Raw genomic sequence first — 21,096 nt, 5'->3', positions numbered from 1 at the left:
AAAGCATAAAATAATTACTCCAAGAATATCCTCACGTGTGAATTATTTCGAATGACCAACGTGCATTGTTTGGAAAGCATTCCAGGTATCACAACACTATCCTACGGCCTGACGTAGGATATGGTTAGGTATTAAGTTAGACTAGCAACGGAAAATACTAACCCTGCGTTGGTGCAGCCCTTGCATTGTGCAATTTACGATGAACTATACGTACTTCAAAACAGATACAACGTTACAGTTTTCTTTGGTAAAGTGATTTATTGTTAGAATACAGTGTAAAATTTTTCTGCTAGGTGAATCAGGAATATTCAGACATGTGGTGTATCTTGCTCACTGTAGAGCCATTAAACTGGAAAGTGACAAATAGATTCATATTTCTTTAATTTCTCAATACACTGACGCAATACATCACTTCAGGACTATTAAAAATACAGCTAAGCAACAACAATATTTGTCTATTATAATGGCAAGTTCGGTAAATACTTAAGAATTTGCCACAGAAAGCTACGTATATTCACACCTGTTTTGAGCTTGATGTCATATTATATTTAGTTGGTTTAAAATGGGAAATTCCTAGATAAATCACAAAATTCTTAGATATTCCATCCTCACAACAATAAGTTATAAAATTCTTAGAATATACATTTTCACAACACTGAATCGAGAAGATGCAATACAATTTATATTCTCACAGCAATAATTCACATATAAATCTCCCTAATATTAATTAGGAGCTTCAAATATTGAATTTGTAGACGTTGTAGTTTCCTAGTAATCTTTTAGGATATTATACACTTTACCAATCTAAGTAACAGGCCAGAAAACTGTTAAATGTATCTAAATTAACATGGACTTTTATTTGAACTTACAATAAATACTAGATTAACAGACTGTAGAATTCATACACTCACAACGTTGACAATAATACATTTTACATTTAAAAAAGAAAGGACAACCTAGAGTAATTTTGTGTTTTGTGGCTTGTAATGCTATTATTACAGATGTAATCTTCCTCACAGTGTTGGTTTGCGAAGCTTGAATATATGAATGAAATAAACGTTATAAGTTAATGAATGGAATACGTTATTACGTGAGCAATGTTTATATCAATTCAATTCAACAGACATCGCCTTATAATTACTACTCGAAGTAAATTTTCTAAACAAAAAATGTGCGAGTAAAATTAAAATTTGTGTATTGAAAGTTTTTACAAATATATTTTAGAAATGTAAAATTAATTAAGAAGTTAATCTGCTTGGCAATATATTATTAGTAAAACATTATATTGACTAAATCATGAAAAATAGGAGCTATAGCGACTAGTGTGTTATTGTTTTTGTCTTCCTCCCCTTAAGTCAAACTTTACTACAAGGAACAATTACTTAGCAGAGAGTCTTACGGTGCCCTCCTAGTGACCACAGGTCAAGTACTTATTTCAGAGCTCATTAATGTATCTCAGTCTTTCAATGATTCCTGAGTCACATGTTTTCAATTTGTCCAAACACACTTTGGTTCATGAGGCAAGCAAGTTTTATGTATAAAGCTCATTAACATCTTTAGCTAAATAAATAAAACTGAAGTCTAGATACTCGATAAAGTATCTGTACTCTTTACACCTACTGATTTAGATCCATAGATCACCACAAGCACACCAAAACGTAACTTACTTTATCGGAGATCAAGATTTTACAACACCGTTGCATCCGATATCTCACTGTTTCTACCACATCGGAAGCTAGATAGCTGTATTTCTTCCCTAGCTGTTTTTCTGTATCGAGTCCTATGTTGTTCCCTTCGTTTCAAGTACCTTGGGAAGCATACACACAATAATTTGGTGAATGCACGTTTAAATTCGCGACTCCAACAAGCATAAATCACTGGGTTCATTCCGGAATTGATCCAACCTAGCCAGGTGACAGTGGAGAAGACCAGATCAGGCTTCACTACGCAACTCTCACCACATACTCCCATCAATATGTTTGTAACGAAAAATGGAAGCCAGCATAAAATAAAAACACCCATCACTATTGCCAGTGTTTTGGCTGCTTTCCGCTCTTTGGCAAGCTTGGCAAGTTTCCGGCTAATAGAGAAGCTCTTGGCATGACGAGCTGATACTCTTAAAGAAGTCTTCTCTGAGCACTCTTCATTGGAAGTCATGGTACTTAAACCACCAGTATACATAGCTTTGTATGTTCCCGGTTCGAACACTCCACCTCGGTGGATCCGAAGCGTTAGTGCCGTGGACTGTTCTCCATTACATGAATATATCAGCTTGGTGCCCATTTTCAAACTACGTTTTTGCTCCATAGCTGCGCGGTAAATGCGACAATAAGTAAATACCATGACAGTGAGGGGCAGGTAAAATGAAATTGTAGAAGAAAATACCAGATATCCTATATCGTCCGTGAAGAGACACTGATACGGGTGCGGAGGATACGTCATTGCAGCATGCCACCAGGCAATGGCAGGGAAAGAGATCAAGGCTGAGCACACCCACACCAAAGCTATCAACATTCCCGCTTTGGCTGGAGTCATCTTCCTTGGGTAGCTGATGGGATCAGTAATGGCCCAGTACCGATCAAGAGAAATCACACAAAGGTTAAGGATGGACGCCGTGCTGGCCAGTACATCGAAGGAATGCCACAAGTCACACCATACTTGACCGAAAATCCAATGTTTGTTCATGACTTCGTGAATCGCACTGAATGGCATGACTAAAGCTCCAACTAAGCAATCAGCTGTAGCCAATGAGGCAATGAAATAGTTAGTTACAATGTGGAGGTATTGCTCTTTAGCTACAGCAACCATAACCAAAACGTTTCCAAAGACAGTAGCTACACTAAAAAAAGCAAGAATCACAGCAAGAGCAGGATGGTGAAAACTAATATTCACCACGTCAGCTTCTGTAGTATTCATCCAGAATTCTGAATACCCAGATCCACTAGGGTTTCTATCGATCAAACCAGTAGTGGTTGGGCCCCCCATCAGCCAAAGCTTACCAATGGTACAGCGTCAGTAAAATTTTAACCCATTTTACAACCTAACCTAAGATTTCTAAATTAATTAATTAAACATTTTTTTATGTTTCTAATTGCGATTTGGTGAATTATATTTCTAGTACTTAGGAAACCATTTTTGATCTAAAATTCCCTAAAGATCACACCCATTAGCAGCTGTCATTGTCGTAGATGATAAATCATGACAAATGGTGACCACGTGATCTTTTTAATTAACAAGTTCTTAGAACTCGAAATAAAAAAAAGAGTCATTTATTGAAGATGTACGGAGGCACGCGCTGTCCGGATTTTATCAGTAAGGTGTTCCAATAAATAGACCTTGCTGTTGAAGACTCGTTTCTGTAAAATACAAAAAAAAGAAAAAGTACAGAACCTCGAAATAGCCAGACTTAGAATTAAATATATATATATATATATATATACGTATCACCTGAAATCTTAATATGTGGGTAAGGAGATAAAATAAGTTTATATTTTATTACCATTTACTGAAATATGTGTACGAACTACTCTTCATTCATTTTTCCTCATTACAACTAACCCTTCGATAATTCTGGATCACAGCTGGAAAGAGAAATACTGACAACATTAGTAAAATAAAACCACATCGAAAGGCACAGCTAGAAAATAACACTGTTACAATTTTCGTTGATTGTTTACATTAAACAATAAATTAAAACATGAAAGTAATAAATAACTTGAGTTTCATTGACTTTTAGAATGAAAAATTAATTAATTCGTACAAACAAACAACTACAAAAAATTAAATATACGTGAAATAAATCGCAAATTTCAAATGTGTACAGATCTTCATTGAATTCAAAACAGTAACGACCAAACTGACTTAGTCGCAAGTTGTGCAAACAACTCCAAACGTCATCCAAAAATGTCTTAGACTATTTCAGAAAACTCTGATCACGTACAGTCCTCTCAATCTGAACATTCTTTTAAACAAAATATTATTAAATTGTGTGAAAAACCAATATGGCGATTTATTTGACAATGGGCCCCGGAACAGTGAATTACACCTATTTTTGTTTTTTATTTTATCTTTATTTGTTACGTTTTCTTCCTTTTTGAAGTAAGGGTATTGCTATCCTTACTTCAAACGTTCGGAAAATCAGTACCTACACTGATATAAAGCGCATTACTTAAACAAGAAGGCTCAGAAATATTCCAAACAATTTTCTGAATACCGAAAATCTTAGTCTTAACTAATTAGTTAATTAATTAATTAGACTAATTAGTCTTAACTAATTAGATAATTCTATATGAAACACACAGGAGAATAATTTATTTGTTCAATTATTCTCTCCCTTTATATTTCGTTTCTAAATTAAACAATTAAGATTAAGAAGTTATTTATATCTAATGAATAATTACGAATAAAACGTCGAATGTCCCAAATTTTTATTTAAAAATTGCCCGAAAACCATACAGATCCAAACCATGCTGGTTTGTTTGTTTTCAACATTAGTACGATAAACTAAAAGCACTGAATTTTGATTCTGCAATTTCAAAACACGTTTTAAGACATTACTGAGATTTTTTTATGATTTACCCTTTATAATAAGAACAAATTCATCAATGAAACCTTTCAATGATTTTAACAATATTTTAAGTTACATATCTTGAGAAATTTCCAACTATTCAAAATAAACCTGCTGTTCAAGAGATTCAACAGATACGTACGAGAAAGAGACAGAAGAACATCGATTTCGTTTCTCAGAATCTTGCAGTCGGCATAAACGTCATACAAGCTGTAAGAATTTCATTTTACATAACAGCAGTTCGTCTTTGATTTACTGTGAACATAAATTTCCCAGTATATCAAAAATATACAGCGATAATAAAGACCAAGAAAAAAAAAATTATTGTTATCTCGTCGACGGTACCAAATCATCCGTTTCTTGTGAGCTGTCAGTTTGTCTTATGTGTTTACAGTAAACTCGCATCTGTTGGGTATAATATATTTTTCTTAGAAATTTCTATTGTTTATCTTTCTGACACCTGATGAGTAGTTTGTGCACGTGTCTTTTATACTTCTCTGGATGAGCAAGTCCTTTAGAAATTATCTTATACACAGCTTAATTAGATGTATTTAATATGTTAGCAAAGTGAGAAATACTTCTGTGAATTATCTTATACACAGCTTAATAAGATGTATTTAATATGTTAGCAAAGTGAGAAAGAATTCTGTGAATTATCTTGTGCTCAATTAAATAGGTTGTTTGTAGCACTTTCGTAAACATCTTGTGATTTGACGTGTTCAGTCTGACAGCGGTATGTCTCCGGATTTACAACGCTAAAATCAGGGGTTCGATTCCCCTCGGTGGGCTGAGCAGATAGCCCTTTGTGGCTTTGCTATATGAAAAACACACACAAAGACACGTGTTCAGTTTGTGAGCGTTGGTAACGCCACTAACGACAATCTGCGTAGGTGAGAAAGAGATAAGTTGGTATTTCATTCTATTGGGTTGAGGAATAATTCGTGAGCGTTTTTTCAAGTTAAAAAATATATTCATAAATGAAACGCTTTCGCAAAATATTTCATGTCATTTGGTAGATAATTTTTTGCTCTAATGGATGGTGTGTTTGATTTTCATATGTCTTTAATTTTTGCTTTCATTTTCAGCTCATTAAATGGAATGTCAAGTGGACAAAATCGAGCATTTTCGACACCATCTGCTTTTCGCATTTAAGTTCTTGCAATTTCGTTTAAAACAATGCATACTATATACCTAGGTATTACATGAAATAAAGTATCATAATAAATGTTTTGGGTGTAATGTGTTCATGCATTGAAGTATTGTATAGTCTTGCATGTAATGCTTGAATGAAATTATTTAAAAACGCTCACGAATTATTCCTCAACCTAATATTATAGTTGTAATGATCTTCCCATGTCAGCGTAATATCAGCAATAATCACATAAGTATCGGGTTTTGTATTCATTTATTTTTCATTATGGAATATTTCTAAGTATTTGACTGTTGAAAGCGTGGGAGTAATTGTTGATTAGTGGTTTGCGTGTACGGCTTGTATTTGATTTCGTTACGCTACTGTTCATGTGGTTGTTCTAAGAATTTTCTCACTTGAAAATTATTTTTTTAACATGCTTCTTTGTTTGTTTTGTTATTAAGCACAAAGCTACACAAAGGGTTATGTGTACTCCAACCACCACGGGTATTGAAACCTAGTTTCTAGTACTATAAGTCCGAAGACATACTACTGTGCCACTAGGGTGTCTTTATTAACATACGAAACCTATTGAATATCAATATGACCTCATTTTTGTAGTTTACACGCTGGCCAGACTTATTTATGTTTAGTGTTATATTTCTAGAGCACTTTAACATCCAAATATTAACACAGAACCAAACCCATCAAGTAAGATCAATACATTGTTTTCATTCTTGTAGTTTACACGCTGGCCAGACTTATTTATGTTTATTGTTTTACTTTTGAAGCACTTTAACATCCAAGTATTAACGCATCAGCACGTTTCCTGATAAACTAAATTAAATACACACTTATAGGATTGGAGTGTTATTTTATGTCTAAACATACCTTTTCATACTTAGTTACCTTAAATTGTAATTTTTTTTCTCAAATCGATTTTCATAAGATAAGCGTAAAAGCTACTTTACCATATTTGACCAGTTTTACATAAAAACAGTTTTAATTAGGGTAAACCTCACATGTTTTATATTTTTGTCGTATTTAGTGCAAGTTTTTCTTTGTCTTCCTTGCTTATAAAAACGCTTTAAATATTACAGAGTACTATAAAAACATTAGCTGTTCTAGTTACTAAATGTTTGCTCCCCCATAGCTCAACGGTAAATCTGAAAGATAACGTAAAGAAACCGGGTCTTGATACCCGTGGTCTGTACAACATAGATAGCCCATTGTGTAGCTTTCTCTTTAATAAGAAACAAGCGAAAACAATAAATTTGCACGAAAATTTTCTGAAAATTGATGCCAATATCTTTAAAATATCAGATTTCCATTACGAAAAATACATAAAAAAAATATTTAGAGTAGACACACTTTAGCCATTTCATATAGATTTTTTTATGCTTTTCTTTTATGAAATGCCCCCCGCTAGTACAGCGGTATGTCTCCGGATTTACAACGCTAAAATCAGGGGTTCGATTCCCCTCGGTAGGCTGAGCAGATATCTCTTTGTGGCTTTGCTATACGAAACACACACACTTTTATGTAATATATTTATTCTAACGTTTTCATCAATTCCGCTATACATTGTATAATGAGTTATTTGAATCAGGCACCACTACGCGGTTTTCGCGATATTAATTTATATTAATAAAACACATACTATAATCAACCAACTCGCAAAAAATACAACATCAAGAAATAAACAGAAAATTAAACCGACTCGACAACTCGAAAGTCTCTAGAATTAAAAGAGATAACCATAGTATTTCAGTAACTGACTTAATTAAAATAAGCTCGATTTTTCACACTTATGTTAAGCTAATCTTAATAGCATACGTGAATCATTGTTTTAATTTTATCATCCGATAAAGTTATGTATTTACGACAGGGGTAGTGTATAATAACTTAAACTCTTACAAAGAAATTTTATTAGACGACAAATTCGTTATGTAAAGTTAACGTGAGAATATCTCAAATATATAAATAACCACTAAGATTTGCGCTACCCTATTGGAGTCCCTCAACTTTAATATGCTTCCCCCCAAGATAAATAAAGAAGCATGTCAACACAAGAGCAGTGAGAACCCTAGTGAACCTTACGGTCTTTAAAATCCTCTGAGTGAGGCCACTGGCATGACCAGTGTACACTGACTTCATTCTGGTGAAAGGCAATAGACTAGTCGTTACAAAAGTAGATCTCATGTTCATTCTTGGAGATTTTACCCACGGAAAGGAAATAGTCTGGTGATTTGATGTTCCTTTAAAAAAATTCAACTGTCTAACAGGCGAGGCACAAAAACAGCTGACGAAACGAGGTAGTAAATTAAATAATATTACCTCCATGTATACGAGTGTTTTTTCGTGATTTAATCCAGGCAAAGTCTCTTGCATCATTGTCGTATAAAGGGGTTATAAGAGTCATGCGAGAAATGCACTGTTCCCTGTCACGAAAACAGGTGAAATTGGCTTGATCAATCTCTTATCCAACAACAAAAAAGTCCTGGTGTTGCTTTGTAACTATGTACAATCATTATCCACCTAGATGCTGGAATGATTGTAGACACAGTAAGTGCTAGTAGTGATGATAGAACTGAATCCATTACATCACGGCTGAAAACAAATACGAAGCTGCCAACACACCTGAGGTCTTTGTTTAATGATTGATTTGGCAATCTATTCCCAAAGCAGCAAATAAAAACTCTGTGACTTGTTGGAAGCATACGGTATTGTACTGTGAGACCAGATGGTTGATTTGAATGAAACAATGGTTAGTTAGCATGGTATAGACGTAGAGAATGTACGTTCAATGAAGCAACTGCCCCACTGGTTTCTTTAGAGCACTAGAATATAGTGAGATTGGAAGCACTGAAATGCAATGGATGCTATTGAACAGAATAGTAAATTCTTCAGAAAACGCTTGATCATTTCCAGTAGTGATTATTAGGATAAAGTGTTACATATTAAAAAAATTCATTTGGCTGAATACTCTGGATCTGTCACTTGAATACTAACAAGTCAAACTGAATGACGAAAGCAGGGTTAAGACTACTTTTATCATCTTGTATAGAATCCATCTCAAATGAAAATTCATCTGTGTCCTTGTGGGTATATAAAGGGGCTGAGACTGACGATGGTTAACTCACACAAATCAGATGGTAAAAACATGGATTTTTCAATATGGTACATGTCATCTCCACAAAAGCAACTTGTATCCGGTTGGATTGTTATATTCATACTCTAACAAGTTGGTCCTTCAATGTATGAGGTAGAACAAATGCAAAGCACGTGAACAACATTGACAAGCTGCATCCAAACATCAGAGTCAAGTCTTTGGCCACTGTCCAGCGTTCTCGATAAGAAACTAATGAGCCAGAGGAAACCAAGGGCACTGATTGGAATCATTCCAACATATACGATGAGGGTGGTTGACTTTGGTGAACTAGATGAAAATGTTTTAGAAACAAAATTAATACCAGCTCTGACTGGCAAATGAAATTATGATGTCATTCTCCTAATTAATATGAATGAGACTGATCATGAAAGCTACGAAGACTATTAGTTCAAGCACATAACATTTGAAAAAATAGCATTTTTTGCTTTTCAGAATACCAAGTGGTATTGAGGCGCAATTGATGTACTACACTATGAAATTATTCCTTAATTTTGGGTAGTTAGGGTTATTATGTGACTGAAAGAATTGTGAATCTTTGGTTTCTAAACAACCGAGTGGATTTTTTGATGTAAAATATCGTTCAATATTTTAAAAAGTCACTTTTATCATCTGGCTGAGTGGTGAGAACTCTGCAGAACATACCTCTTAGTACTTACTAGATATTATATGAATCTTCATAGAAAATATGCCAAAAATATAGTCAATGTATTCCAGGTCTCTCTTGGCATGAATTGGAATACAAAAGATGCAACAGGAATTTTAATTTTGGTAAATATACTTTTAGTTTGTGAAGCCTGTAATATAACTAGTTGAGTTTGATAACCCCTGGATGACACTACCATCGCTACTAAAACAGTATAAACTACTGAAATATGTTAATGAATCATAATGATGGTATGTGCCTTTGGTAACAAATATCTATATATGTAAACAAGCACAACCATTTGTACCACAGATTTCAGAAACTTACACGGAGTTCTTCCTAAATAATTTAATTTAACACAAATGAAGTAATCACAAGATTAGTGTAGGTAATAACTTACTTAGAATATATTATTGCAAAATGTGTTATTGACGTATTTCTTATTTCTATTAAAACAGGTAAAAGAATAATCCAGTTGTGACATTTAAATATTGACAAGGAAGGAATTTATAAGAGATGATATAAAAGTAACACAGAAACTCATACTATGGCAATAGCGAGAGAAAAATACAGTCTTGTCTGTGATTTGAATGAATATAGTTTCACTTAATTGATAGGCCTGGCATGGCCAGGCGTGTAAGGCGTTCGACTCGTAATCTGAGGGTCGCAGGTTCTAATCCCTTTTACACCAAACATGCTTAGCCTTTCAGCCATTATAATATGACGATCAATCTCACTATTCGTTGGTAAAAGAGTAACCCAAGAGTTGGCGGTGGGTGGTGATGACTAGCTGCCTTTCTTCTACTCTTAAGTTGCTAAATTATGGATGGCTAGCACAGATAGCCCTCGTGTAGCTTTGTGTGAAATTTAAAACAAACACTTGGTTAATATAATACAGTTTTACATGATGTTTCTCAAAAGCATAACGCATAACATTTTTCAACTTGATCAATTTAAAATATTCATGAGTAGTGAAACTATCAGTGGTACATGAATTCTCAGATAATAGTAAAGATATCACAAAAAACGTTCAGCATGGCCAGATGGTTAGACGTTCGACTCTTAATCTGAGGGCCGCGGGTTCGAATTCCCATCACTTCAAACATGCTTGCTTCTGTCAGTCATGGTGGCGATATAATGTGACGATCAAGTCTACTATTCGTTGGTAAAATCAGTAACCCAATAGTCTCACACTGGTAAGTTACGTACGGCTAACGCCTGATAGCACTCGTCTCGTTTCTTGCGAAATTCAAAAAGAAACAAATCACTACAAATACACACAACTAGTGTAACCATGGTTACATTTTATTGTGTTATGAATATTTTCAGTCAAACAGATCGAAATATTTAATAATCAAACAGTCTTTACAAAATGCATTTTCGAAACCTGAAAGTGCAGTCTGAAAGTGTAATGGAACGCACAGATAGCCCTCGAGTAGCTTTGTGCGAAATTCAAAAAAAACAAACAAACAAACAAAACAGTGTAATGGAAAATCGAATGTGCCACCTATGTGGTAAAACCTTGATACTCGTGTCAAAACTGTTGCAAACTCTGTAAAGAGAAAAAGTCCCCAAGCATTGATTAATGCTAAAGATCAAAGGTAAGGTTTACGCTACTTATCCTGAGCTAGGTCAACTAAGTAACAACCATGCAATCTTGTCCCCTTCTATCCAACTGGAAATTTATTCTGTCTAAATGACAACCATATGGTAGGCTACAAATGAAACCAAAATGGAGAGTGTAAGATGTGCCTGTTCTCATTGTGTGGCAGGGGTCACAGTACGTAGCTTAACCACAAAGTAGCTACTTGAGTGGAAACCAAGGAGAGCTCAGGGATTGGGATGTCCTTGGGTTATCAGGACAGAATGGGTAAGTGTATGTGTTAAGCCTGTAGATAGATATGTCACTTGAACAGTAACTGATCTCAAAGTTCGTGGCTGTGACCAAATATTACAACCTTATTTGACTTATACGCTTGACTTTGATCACTTATAATTCAGCTAACCTTGCACTTGAACCTGGACTTCTAGTATTTAAGGTCATGTTCCATCCATTGTCATTCTCTTTTTCATCGACTGGTTTGTGTTTTTCCAAATTTGTTTCATCCTGAAAAATTTTATCTGTTTTATTACCAAGATTATCCCTTTAAGCTCTTCATCTTATCAAATTTTTGCAACGCCTAATGAACATTTTCCTAGTGAACATTTGATCACTAGAACTAGCCAATATTTTTATGAAACAAATCGAAGCGCAAGCAAAAAGCATAGCATTACATCCGCCACTATTCTGGTACAGATGTAGACGACACGATTATGGGATTCACATCTAGAGAACACACACTTAATTTTTTCAATCACATTAACTTTATACATCCCAACATCAACTTCACATGTGAACAAGAAGAAAGCAATCAAATATCATTTCTTAACCTCAAAATTACAAGAACCGATACACAGTTTGAAACTGAATCCACCAAAAAATCACTCATACTGTACTATACATTGTTTTGAACTCAGCACATGAAACAAAACAAAAACTTAACATAATAAGAAGCCAAACAAACACAGCCATAAAACTATGCTCACCAGATAAAATTAACGGCGAATTAGACAAAATAAAACAATACTTCATCGACAAGTTTTCTCCACAAACCGTAGAAAACATCATACGCACACACATAGACAAAAAGCAAAATCAACTAACAAAAGTAAATATATCCCACAAATAAAAAAATCACGAAACCATATACTGCTGCATACCATATATTCCTGACATCAGCAGAAAAATTACTAATATTTTACTAAAACTATAAACAAAATATGACATTCAAAACAAAACCCAGATGCAAAACTAAGGTTTATACCATGTAAAACGCACACTGACAAACACCACACCAACTTTATTTATAAAATACAATGTGATAACTACCATGACTTCTATATTGGAGAAACAAGTAAAAAAATGGAAACTAGATTCAAAGAACACAAAGAGTCACCTTCACACGTTTTCAAACACTGCAAATCAAATAAACACAACATAACCATATAAAACACCCAAATACTAAATAAAGAAACAAACATAAACAAACGCAAAATTAAAGAAGCCTTACTTATACAACAACTTAAGCCCAGAAGAAACCAATACAAAGGAACATCTTTATACCTATATTAATAAATACATCCAACATCAAAGCACGCCCTCTACATTCCTACTCACAATTACGCAACCGCCCTCAAACATGTAATCAGCTTTCGGTCAGTTACCTCTTTCTTTCCTTGTGAACCTGATGATAACCGAAGAAGGTCGAAACGTTGTTCGCTCCTCTACATAGTGCTTTCTCTATCCATACCAGCCGCTTTTACATATATAATTTTCTCTACAAGTAGGTTTTCGCGTCATCATGAATTATAATTAGATTAGTCCTAGTCTCTAGAAAGTATACTGCTACCTTCAATAGGAGAGAAAACTACCAGCATTGAAGAGGAGCAGTGTCTCTACATTCAGGTATCCAATGGCACAAATGACAAGCCTTATCAGAGTAAAGCCTAGTCGTCAGGCCAATCAGCAGTTTTCATCATTGCTCCTCCAGATACTACCAAAGACAGAGATTATTTAGAACAACGTGTCCTAGTGACTTGTACTAATAGAAAATATTTCATCACCACTAAAAAAAGAGCTGTGTTCAAACCTCCATTGAGATCATTACACCTTGCATTTCAGCACTAGATACATCTGAAAGGGAAAACAAGTATCAGAGTGGGATCCAGAATAACTCCAGACAGAAAGACTGCAATGACGGCCACTCAGATGAGCCAACAATGATGTTACTTCTATGTAAATGGTAAGGATAGTAAAGATGGAACTTCCAACCAAACTACCTAACACTTGGTCCCTGTACAACAGTAAGAAAAATCAAATGAGACGGATTGGAACCCGAACCACCAAATATAAAAAGAGGAGAAGGTGTAGCACATGAAAATACTACATTACACTTACCAACTAATCAGCACTTACACACCACACATATGCCTAACTGAGAACTGTCTTGCTTCTGCATATTTTTAAATGTTCGTTCGTTACTAAGGGGTGTGTTTTGGATCATTTTCTTTGAAAAACGTTTTTTTAAAGCAAGTATAGTTTCAAGTGGTTCAGCAGCAAGTCTACACACTTAAAGCGTTAAAAACCGGGTTCCGATACCCTTAGTGGCTACAAAATAGGTATCCCACTGTGTGGGTGTGCAAGCAACAATAAACAAAAAGATGAGCAAAATGTTCAAACAGACCAATTTTACTAATCTGATTGGAAACAAACCTTGAGGTGCTTTGAGCACTAAACAATTATTTAGACTGTTTATGCGTAGCGTCGCCACTGATAACCACATACGAATAAGAACGTTCGTGAGGCTATTTTGTTCACTGATTCCAATATCCTTAACAATTTTGCTAAAAGTTAAATATCCTTAACACATGTTATGCCTACTTTTTACTAGCAGAGAGTAATTTGGAATCGAGTTGCGGGACTGGTTTGTATGGAAGTTCGTAATAGGTGTGACTAAGTACATCATATAAGAAAATGAATTACGAATCCCATGAATGCATATTTTATATATTGTTTTAGCTTTGTAGTACGCTTTAGTTTGTTTTATGGTCTTAACTTTAATCTTAGTAGTAGCTGAATAATCTTAAAGAATCATTTGTGAATTATTTGTAATGTCCAACGTAATCCAAACCATGCATCTAGCGATCATGTCAATATACTTCCTATCTTTTTCACTAACTTTCGTTTGCTAAATGTTAAACCCAACGAATTTTTCGAAAGGTTCGAAAAAGAAGCTTAATTAACCAGGTTGCATCACTGAGAGGTCAAGTGTTATTTCCCCATATTGCCTGTCGATCAGTTAGATGAGGTCACGTTAAAGACGCTTAATACTGCAATTTGTACTGCTGTAACATCAGTAAAACGTGCACATGCCATGAATCACGAGAAAAATCATACGTTCTGTAGGCTAAACAGGACATCACACATAAACTTCAAAACCAAGAAATAAAAACATTTGGTAGCTTTTAATTTTGGTCTTATTTACTCCTGGAACAGACACTTTCGGGTCCCTGCGGAAATACATCTAATATAGCACCTATTTATATTGCTGATGAATCAACGACTTTAAGTATATATTATTATTTCTGTGCTTTTGTCTTTCGTAAGAATTTCCATATTTTAGTGTTAGATACATCCTTTCCATGTATTAAAAAGGCATACGATTGGCAATTTCCTCTGGTTTCTTGTAGTAAAAACAACAAGGAGTATTTTCACATGGCATCACAGATAAACCACCAGCCATTTGTACTCACTTTTACAGCTGGATAGAATGAATTAAAATTTGGAAAAATTGCAAATGAACTTCGAACCTGCACACTTTCGATTAAGAGTCCAAGCAACTAACCACTAGGGTTTTCGTGCGTAGTTTAAACACTTGAAATCAGTAGAATTAGTAACTGTACAGAGATTAATAGGTCTTGAGCATTAATGCAAGTCCTCAGTTATTTGGCTAATACGGGTGATGTGAAAATACTTAATACGGTGTCTCTGAAATCAGCAAGAAAAGCAAAATACTTAAGCATATTTTGTAAAAATAAAAAACAAACATAGATGAAAGTAAATGATAAAAAACACCCGCAGAAACGTCACAGTGTACACGTTTTAATGATTTAAATATATACATATGTTACAAATTTTTATATGCGTTTTATCCTATACTCGTTCTACTAATCTCCATATTTCACACGTAAAAAAGGTCTACACATGTTATATACAAATATATATGTATATTCTATACATATATAAACCTATAAACATATATATATATTTAGATACTTCCACCGATACACATATATTATTAATAACACTTATTTATGTCTTTTATCTGAAAACAGGTTTAAATAATAATATATAGCTCCTAATTAGCTGTAAAATACGGTGTTGAACACTATTGCCAAGATGTGTACGACTTTCTTTAATGACACAGGCTTTCAAAATTAAGCCTCATAAATTTTGTTGTGATGTAATAACAGATCTTCTATAATTCCGCTAAGCAGATTTCCAAAATAATATTCATTTATTTCTATCGCGTAATGATTTTTTTTTATAAATAGGAAGAAAAACTTACTTAGAACAAATTATTATTTCGTTTACCACAACGTACATTATTTATTATTTCGTTTGTTAACAAAAATGCAAACCAAATGAAGACAAGGGAAGAATACATATGTCAAACAAATATACATTCTCATTCATTCTGCTTTTGTGTGAAACCTACATTTCATTTTTTATTCTCAAACCTACGTGTATTGGTCTTTTATGTATTTTGTCTATGGCATCTCGTTTCAATTACAAGCAGTAATCAGCCATTATGTTGATGTTCCACATTCCCTGATACCTCCTCTCAATTGCCCTGATATCTTGGTGAAATGTTCCCAGACGTTTCACGTTGAAAATAATCCTTATCATCATTTCTATTGACATCACATTCAGAATCAGATGAAATTGTATTAAGAGTCTCTGGTGGAGTATGTACAGGTACATTAGGCCCATGACAACAGGACTTTTAGCAGATTCAAGGTTCAGATAAGAAATTTCTTTTTTATTTCAAGTGCTTTAGTCTTGCACGTTACATGAACAAAAATACCAGTCATCTCCGTGATTTCTAGACTTACGCCAGACCATTAGAATTCCAAATAGCAAAGACCTTTCCTACCTTTAGTCCATTGTCTCAATTCTTCTACATAAATGGTATAAACTTTGTGTGAAGCCCATGGTTTGTGTTGGTCCCCAAGATTTATTTCAAAATACGCATAATACATTCTTTTTGACAAATTATGTGATGTTTTGCTTTTGTTTCTCTCCAGCAATTTTACCACAAATATGACAGAATACATTTCAGTCATTTACACCACCTCTTGTTGCCTTAGTGACAAATAAATAATATTGAAAAAAGAAATAATGTAAAACTGCACACAAGAATGATATATCCAGAAATGACGAGTTATGCGGCCTGTTAGTTGTTTATATACTAGCAGTGTGTTTCTCGTAGGTTCTAGAACGGTTTATAAGACCCTCAGGTTGCGATTGATCTAAAGAAAATTATTTCCAGTAGTTGTCAACATTTTAATCATAACAAAATATGACCAGATTGTATTGAAAATGATTCACTTATGTAAAGCTGTATGTAAATATGACTTTTTATAAAAATCTGTACGTGACTGAGAAAATGGATATCAATTTTGGATTCTGCGTAGAGGAATTGCCATAGAATGTATGAATTTCAAGACAGCAAAACCATCGCTGGCCTGTGCAGTTATATAAAATTACGAACCAAAGTGGACTAAATACTTATTAATTCGCACACATATCACAGCAGATCAAAATCCTTTTGGTTGTCTTGGTTTACTCACTGAAAAGGGCCCCTTTGAAAAATTTGAAACATTGACTTAACAATATCCTCTATACAAACACTACAATGAAAACGCAAATAACTGGTAAACGTACACATAGAAAGACCCTGACCTATCCACGCACAAATGAATATGACTGAACATTGTGTACGTTTAGCAACAATGCACGTAACGAATCAACAAAGATAACGTTTACTTACGACTTTCTGGTTAAGCACACTAGTCAATGTCTATCGACATTAGATTCTCAAGCTTCTCTTGATGCACTTCGAGTATGTTAACGAGTTTATTCGCTAGTTAGTGGTTCTATTTTTAATCCGAATATAATGCACAACGTTTGTTTTAGTTTGTTTCTCATGGGGACTAATATTTAGCGTGACTGGACTGTGAATCCGTAACTCATGGCTAGTGGAGATGACATCGCGTGCTCTAAAGCAAAGACAATATCGTAAAGTATGGAAAAAATGTACCAGTTAAGAGTTTCATTAAGAAGTGAAACCGATAGTTTCAAGAGTATAAGAGCGTGCTGCACAAGAAAGAAGCCGTGATGGGTCGCTATACATTTATCCTCTAGACTATCTACCGTATTTTCCAGTGTATAAGACGACTCTGGATTATTTGGGGAAGGTGTGTATATTTCTTTGAGACTCGATGTGTAGGACGACTTCTACTGCTAAACAAATCTAGTATGTTACTTTTGTAAGAAATTCTTAAAAGTGATTTTTAAAGTATGCTAACCTTCGTTCACGGGTAATCAATACAACCACAAGTGTTTTTTTTTTCATATTCTTCAACTGCTACAGACAGCTCAACGAAGTATTACATAAGTTAAGAACATGCAATAAACAACTTTATAAAGTTTTTATCACAGTTGAACTCCTTTCTTTTCCAATACAAAAATATTAAATCTTAATATATAATGATCTAGTATAAAACAAAATTAGTATAGATCACAGAAACGTGTTTAGATGTAATATTAGCAATGTTTTAGTAAGAAAGATAACATAAATACATTTCAAATCAAAAGAGTCCTTATAATTACAACTAACATGTGAGATAAATAACTTCTAGTTATGGAGAATCAAGACAAATGATACAATTACAAATATTGTATTGTAACACAATAGGTGACACGATATCAACGCACTTGCTCAAAATATCAAACGAAAGTAAAAGGAACAACGTAGTTTTAGTTTAATATGTTACTGATTGCAGAGCTCTTAACGGAATTCTACCTTTAAACATGGGTATAAGACGAGATGTAAAAATCAGGCATTGTTTTAAAAGTAAAAAATGCTGTCTTATACGACGGTAAGTATTGTACTCTAGGTTACGTAAATATCATCACCGGCATGACTGAGTGATCGGATCACTGATGCACTAACTATTATGATGTTCAATATTCTGGCCAACATATGGATGGAACCCAAATGTTGACTTTATATCTTGATGGCCACAAACGGAAGACACCTACAAGATATTTGGCGAATGGCGTGTGAGAAAAAACCTGAATGCATGTCTTTCTCATTCACCACAAACAGTAAGTTTGTAATTCTTACTGTCTTTCCGTGGTTCAAGTTTGTAATACGCCGTATAATTTTCAGAAACCTTTTGGCCCATTAAAATATCTGTGTTCACCCAAATATTTAGCTTAGTTCGCTTACGAACTACCTTAGGTTATTAATACGTTCACAGTTATCTTCATAAATGGGTGGGCGTGACCCACTAGCCAGCGTAATGGTCTACAGATCCGTGGTTCCTTCTCCGTTAACCCAAAAAAAGATATTCCACTCCCTATTTATAACGGTGTGAAATATAATTATTTAATTAGACAAGCAACTGAGTTGGCGGGTGAGTGCAATTGGTATGCTGTTTTCTTTTTACTCTATCAGTTCAAGATTAGGAAGAGCTAGCACGGACAGCTCTTGTTAACATTGCGTGAAATGCAACAAGTTTTCGTCCACTTAAATGATGTCACTCCCTTTTTCTTCCGTCCCTTCATAACTTTACTTTTAAAATATTATGTGTCTTATAACATAATGTTATTTACGTATGCTAAATAACCTTACCTCCATTGCGTGCTTACATGTCATCCTGGTATTAAGTTATGAATTCTGAAATGTAGTTAATGTTGACAGCGATTCGCGTTCTCTAACACGCAAACATGCACGAAGCGTTAATTCCTAACTGAGTTATATGGAAAAAAAGCTCTTTCTTGGTTCTCGTGGTAACGGGAATTTAACAAGCCACAAGTTGGCCAACGGTGATGTATGTAGTGCTTCCATCACGCAGCAGAAGCTACGGCTCGTAGCCAAGGTTGACTTCACCTTAACAATCCTTGACCAACACCGAACTCAGCCACGCGCAGTAAAGTAGCGAATCGACTCTTAGGAGCATGTGACGTAAAGAGTAACGTTTATTTATTTTCGGACGAACGTTTTACTTGTATTTTGTGACGTAACCAACTATGCTCAATTTCAATGAAGCAAAAGATGTCCACCGCCCATGTTACACTTATCTAAGTGAGTAAATAAGTTACACTTCTACGTGTAAAGCTAAACATGATTATTTTACAAGGGCTCTTTACAGTGTAATCCATTATCATTCAATATTTTAAAGTAACAGTATCAGAAACGAAAAGCTTTTCTGAAACTTACAAACTACACTTTCGTTCATCTTTTAGAGACTATAAAATCAAATTTTATCGAAGTGTACCAGCAACATATGTATGTCAACTGACCTATGAAGTCGGTTTCTTTTTTCCCATAACGCGTAGAATTCCACCCAGCGTATGAGAATGATTTCTAGCGTTTGTTTACTACAGTAAAACCTGTCAAAGGCGGAATCACACGAGACTGAGTAAAATTTTCGGGTGAGACAAAGTGAACATGCATTTCCTTATTTATAATTAATTTTTGAGCAGAACGTTATACTTGCTTGACGAAAGGAAAGTAAGACGTTTGTGAATAAAGTTATTATACTGTTTATGCTATATTTATTAGAATAAGAACAAAAATAGACATTCAAACTGTACATAAGTACACAAAATCTTAATCAAATTTATTTGAAGAAAGTGTCCAATTTCAACTGTTTCGTTTTTTAATGAGCTCTCTCATGCGGTTAAAAGAGAACGCCAATTCTACAGCCTTTTCGTGAAGTTCATTTTCCCCCTTCATTTTTGCATACAATTTGATAGCGTTAATATAACTTAACACTTGCGATGAAGTAGGAATTTCTATTTCCTCACTATCTTTTCCATTTTGTTCATCTCCTGAATCTCTCACACTATTACCATCTTGTGATTCTATTACAGATTTTAAATCAATTTCATCAGTTTCTGTTAAAACATTCTTGTCAACGTTCACAAACTTTCCGCGTTCACAGAATCATCTGCATTAATCTTCTCAATCACAATTTGGATTTCACTAGAATCGTCATAACAAACAACTTTAAAAAAATGAGGGTATTTAGTAGCTTTTGTTAAAAAATGAGGGTATTAAATAAATTTTCTCTAAATTTTAAAATTAAGGAAGATAGGAATTTACTTTTTTCGTGAAAATCATTTAAAAGACAAATATATTTCTACAAATCATGAATCTAATTTAACTGCAAAAATAATGACGGCAGAAAGAAGAACAGAATATATTTAACCAATACTTACTGTAACAAAATGTCCGAGAGTTTGTTAATATTTAAACAAATTATTAAATAAACAAGAATTTATTAGTATTTAAACAAATTATTAAATAAACAAGAATTTATTAGTATTTAAACAAATTATTAATTAAACAAGAATTTATTAATATTTAAACAAATTATTAATTAAACAAGAATTTATTAATATTTAACAGCTTATTAATTAAACACGAATTTATTAATATTTAAACAACTTATTAATTAAACAAGAATTTATTAATATTTAAACAAATTATTAATTAAACAAGAATTTATTACTATTTAAAGAAATTAATATTTTATCAAAAACATTTTTTCCACCTAACTCAGATTTTGATCTTACTTGTTGATAGATGAGGTACATTTACGACGGAAAGTGTTCGAAACCCTGCATCGTGAGTAGTTTTTTCCTCATAACCTAAATAGTATCACGATTAGGGTAATGAAAGTATGGTATA

At 33.9% G+C, this 21,096-nt stretch overlaps 1 protein-coding gene across 4 annotated transcripts in view; it reads right to left on the bottom strand.

The window, feature by feature from the left end:
- Positions 1–364: 364 nt before the first annotated feature.
- LOC143253019 (dopamine receptor 2-like) overlaps positions 365–21,096 on the bottom strand; it is a 115,012-nt gene continuing 94,280 nt past the window's right edge. For 3 of the 4 annotated variants that reach the window (XM_076506076.1, XM_076506087.1, XM_076506098.1), the window contains one exon: positions 365–3,356. In XM_076506076.1, the coding sequence (XP_076362191.1) occupies positions 1,687–2,985 (1,299 nt within the window). In that variant the 5' untranslated portion in view covers positions 2,986–3,356 and the 3' untranslated portion in view covers positions 365–1,686. Of the gene's footprint in view, positions 3,357–19,032; positions 19,320–21,096 lie in introns of those variants that run through there. The other variant, XM_076506071.1, reaches the window with a different exon arrangement.

The sequence above is a fragment of the Tachypleus tridentatus genome, chromosome 1 (assembly GCF_004210375.1).
Source record: "Tachypleus tridentatus isolate NWPU-2018 chromosome 1, ASM421037v1, whole genome shotgun sequence".
Taxonomy (NCBI): Eukaryota; Metazoa; Arthropoda; class Merostomata; order Xiphosura; family Limulidae; genus Tachypleus; species Tachypleus tridentatus.
This window is presented reverse-complemented; position numbering and strand designations above follow the sequence as displayed.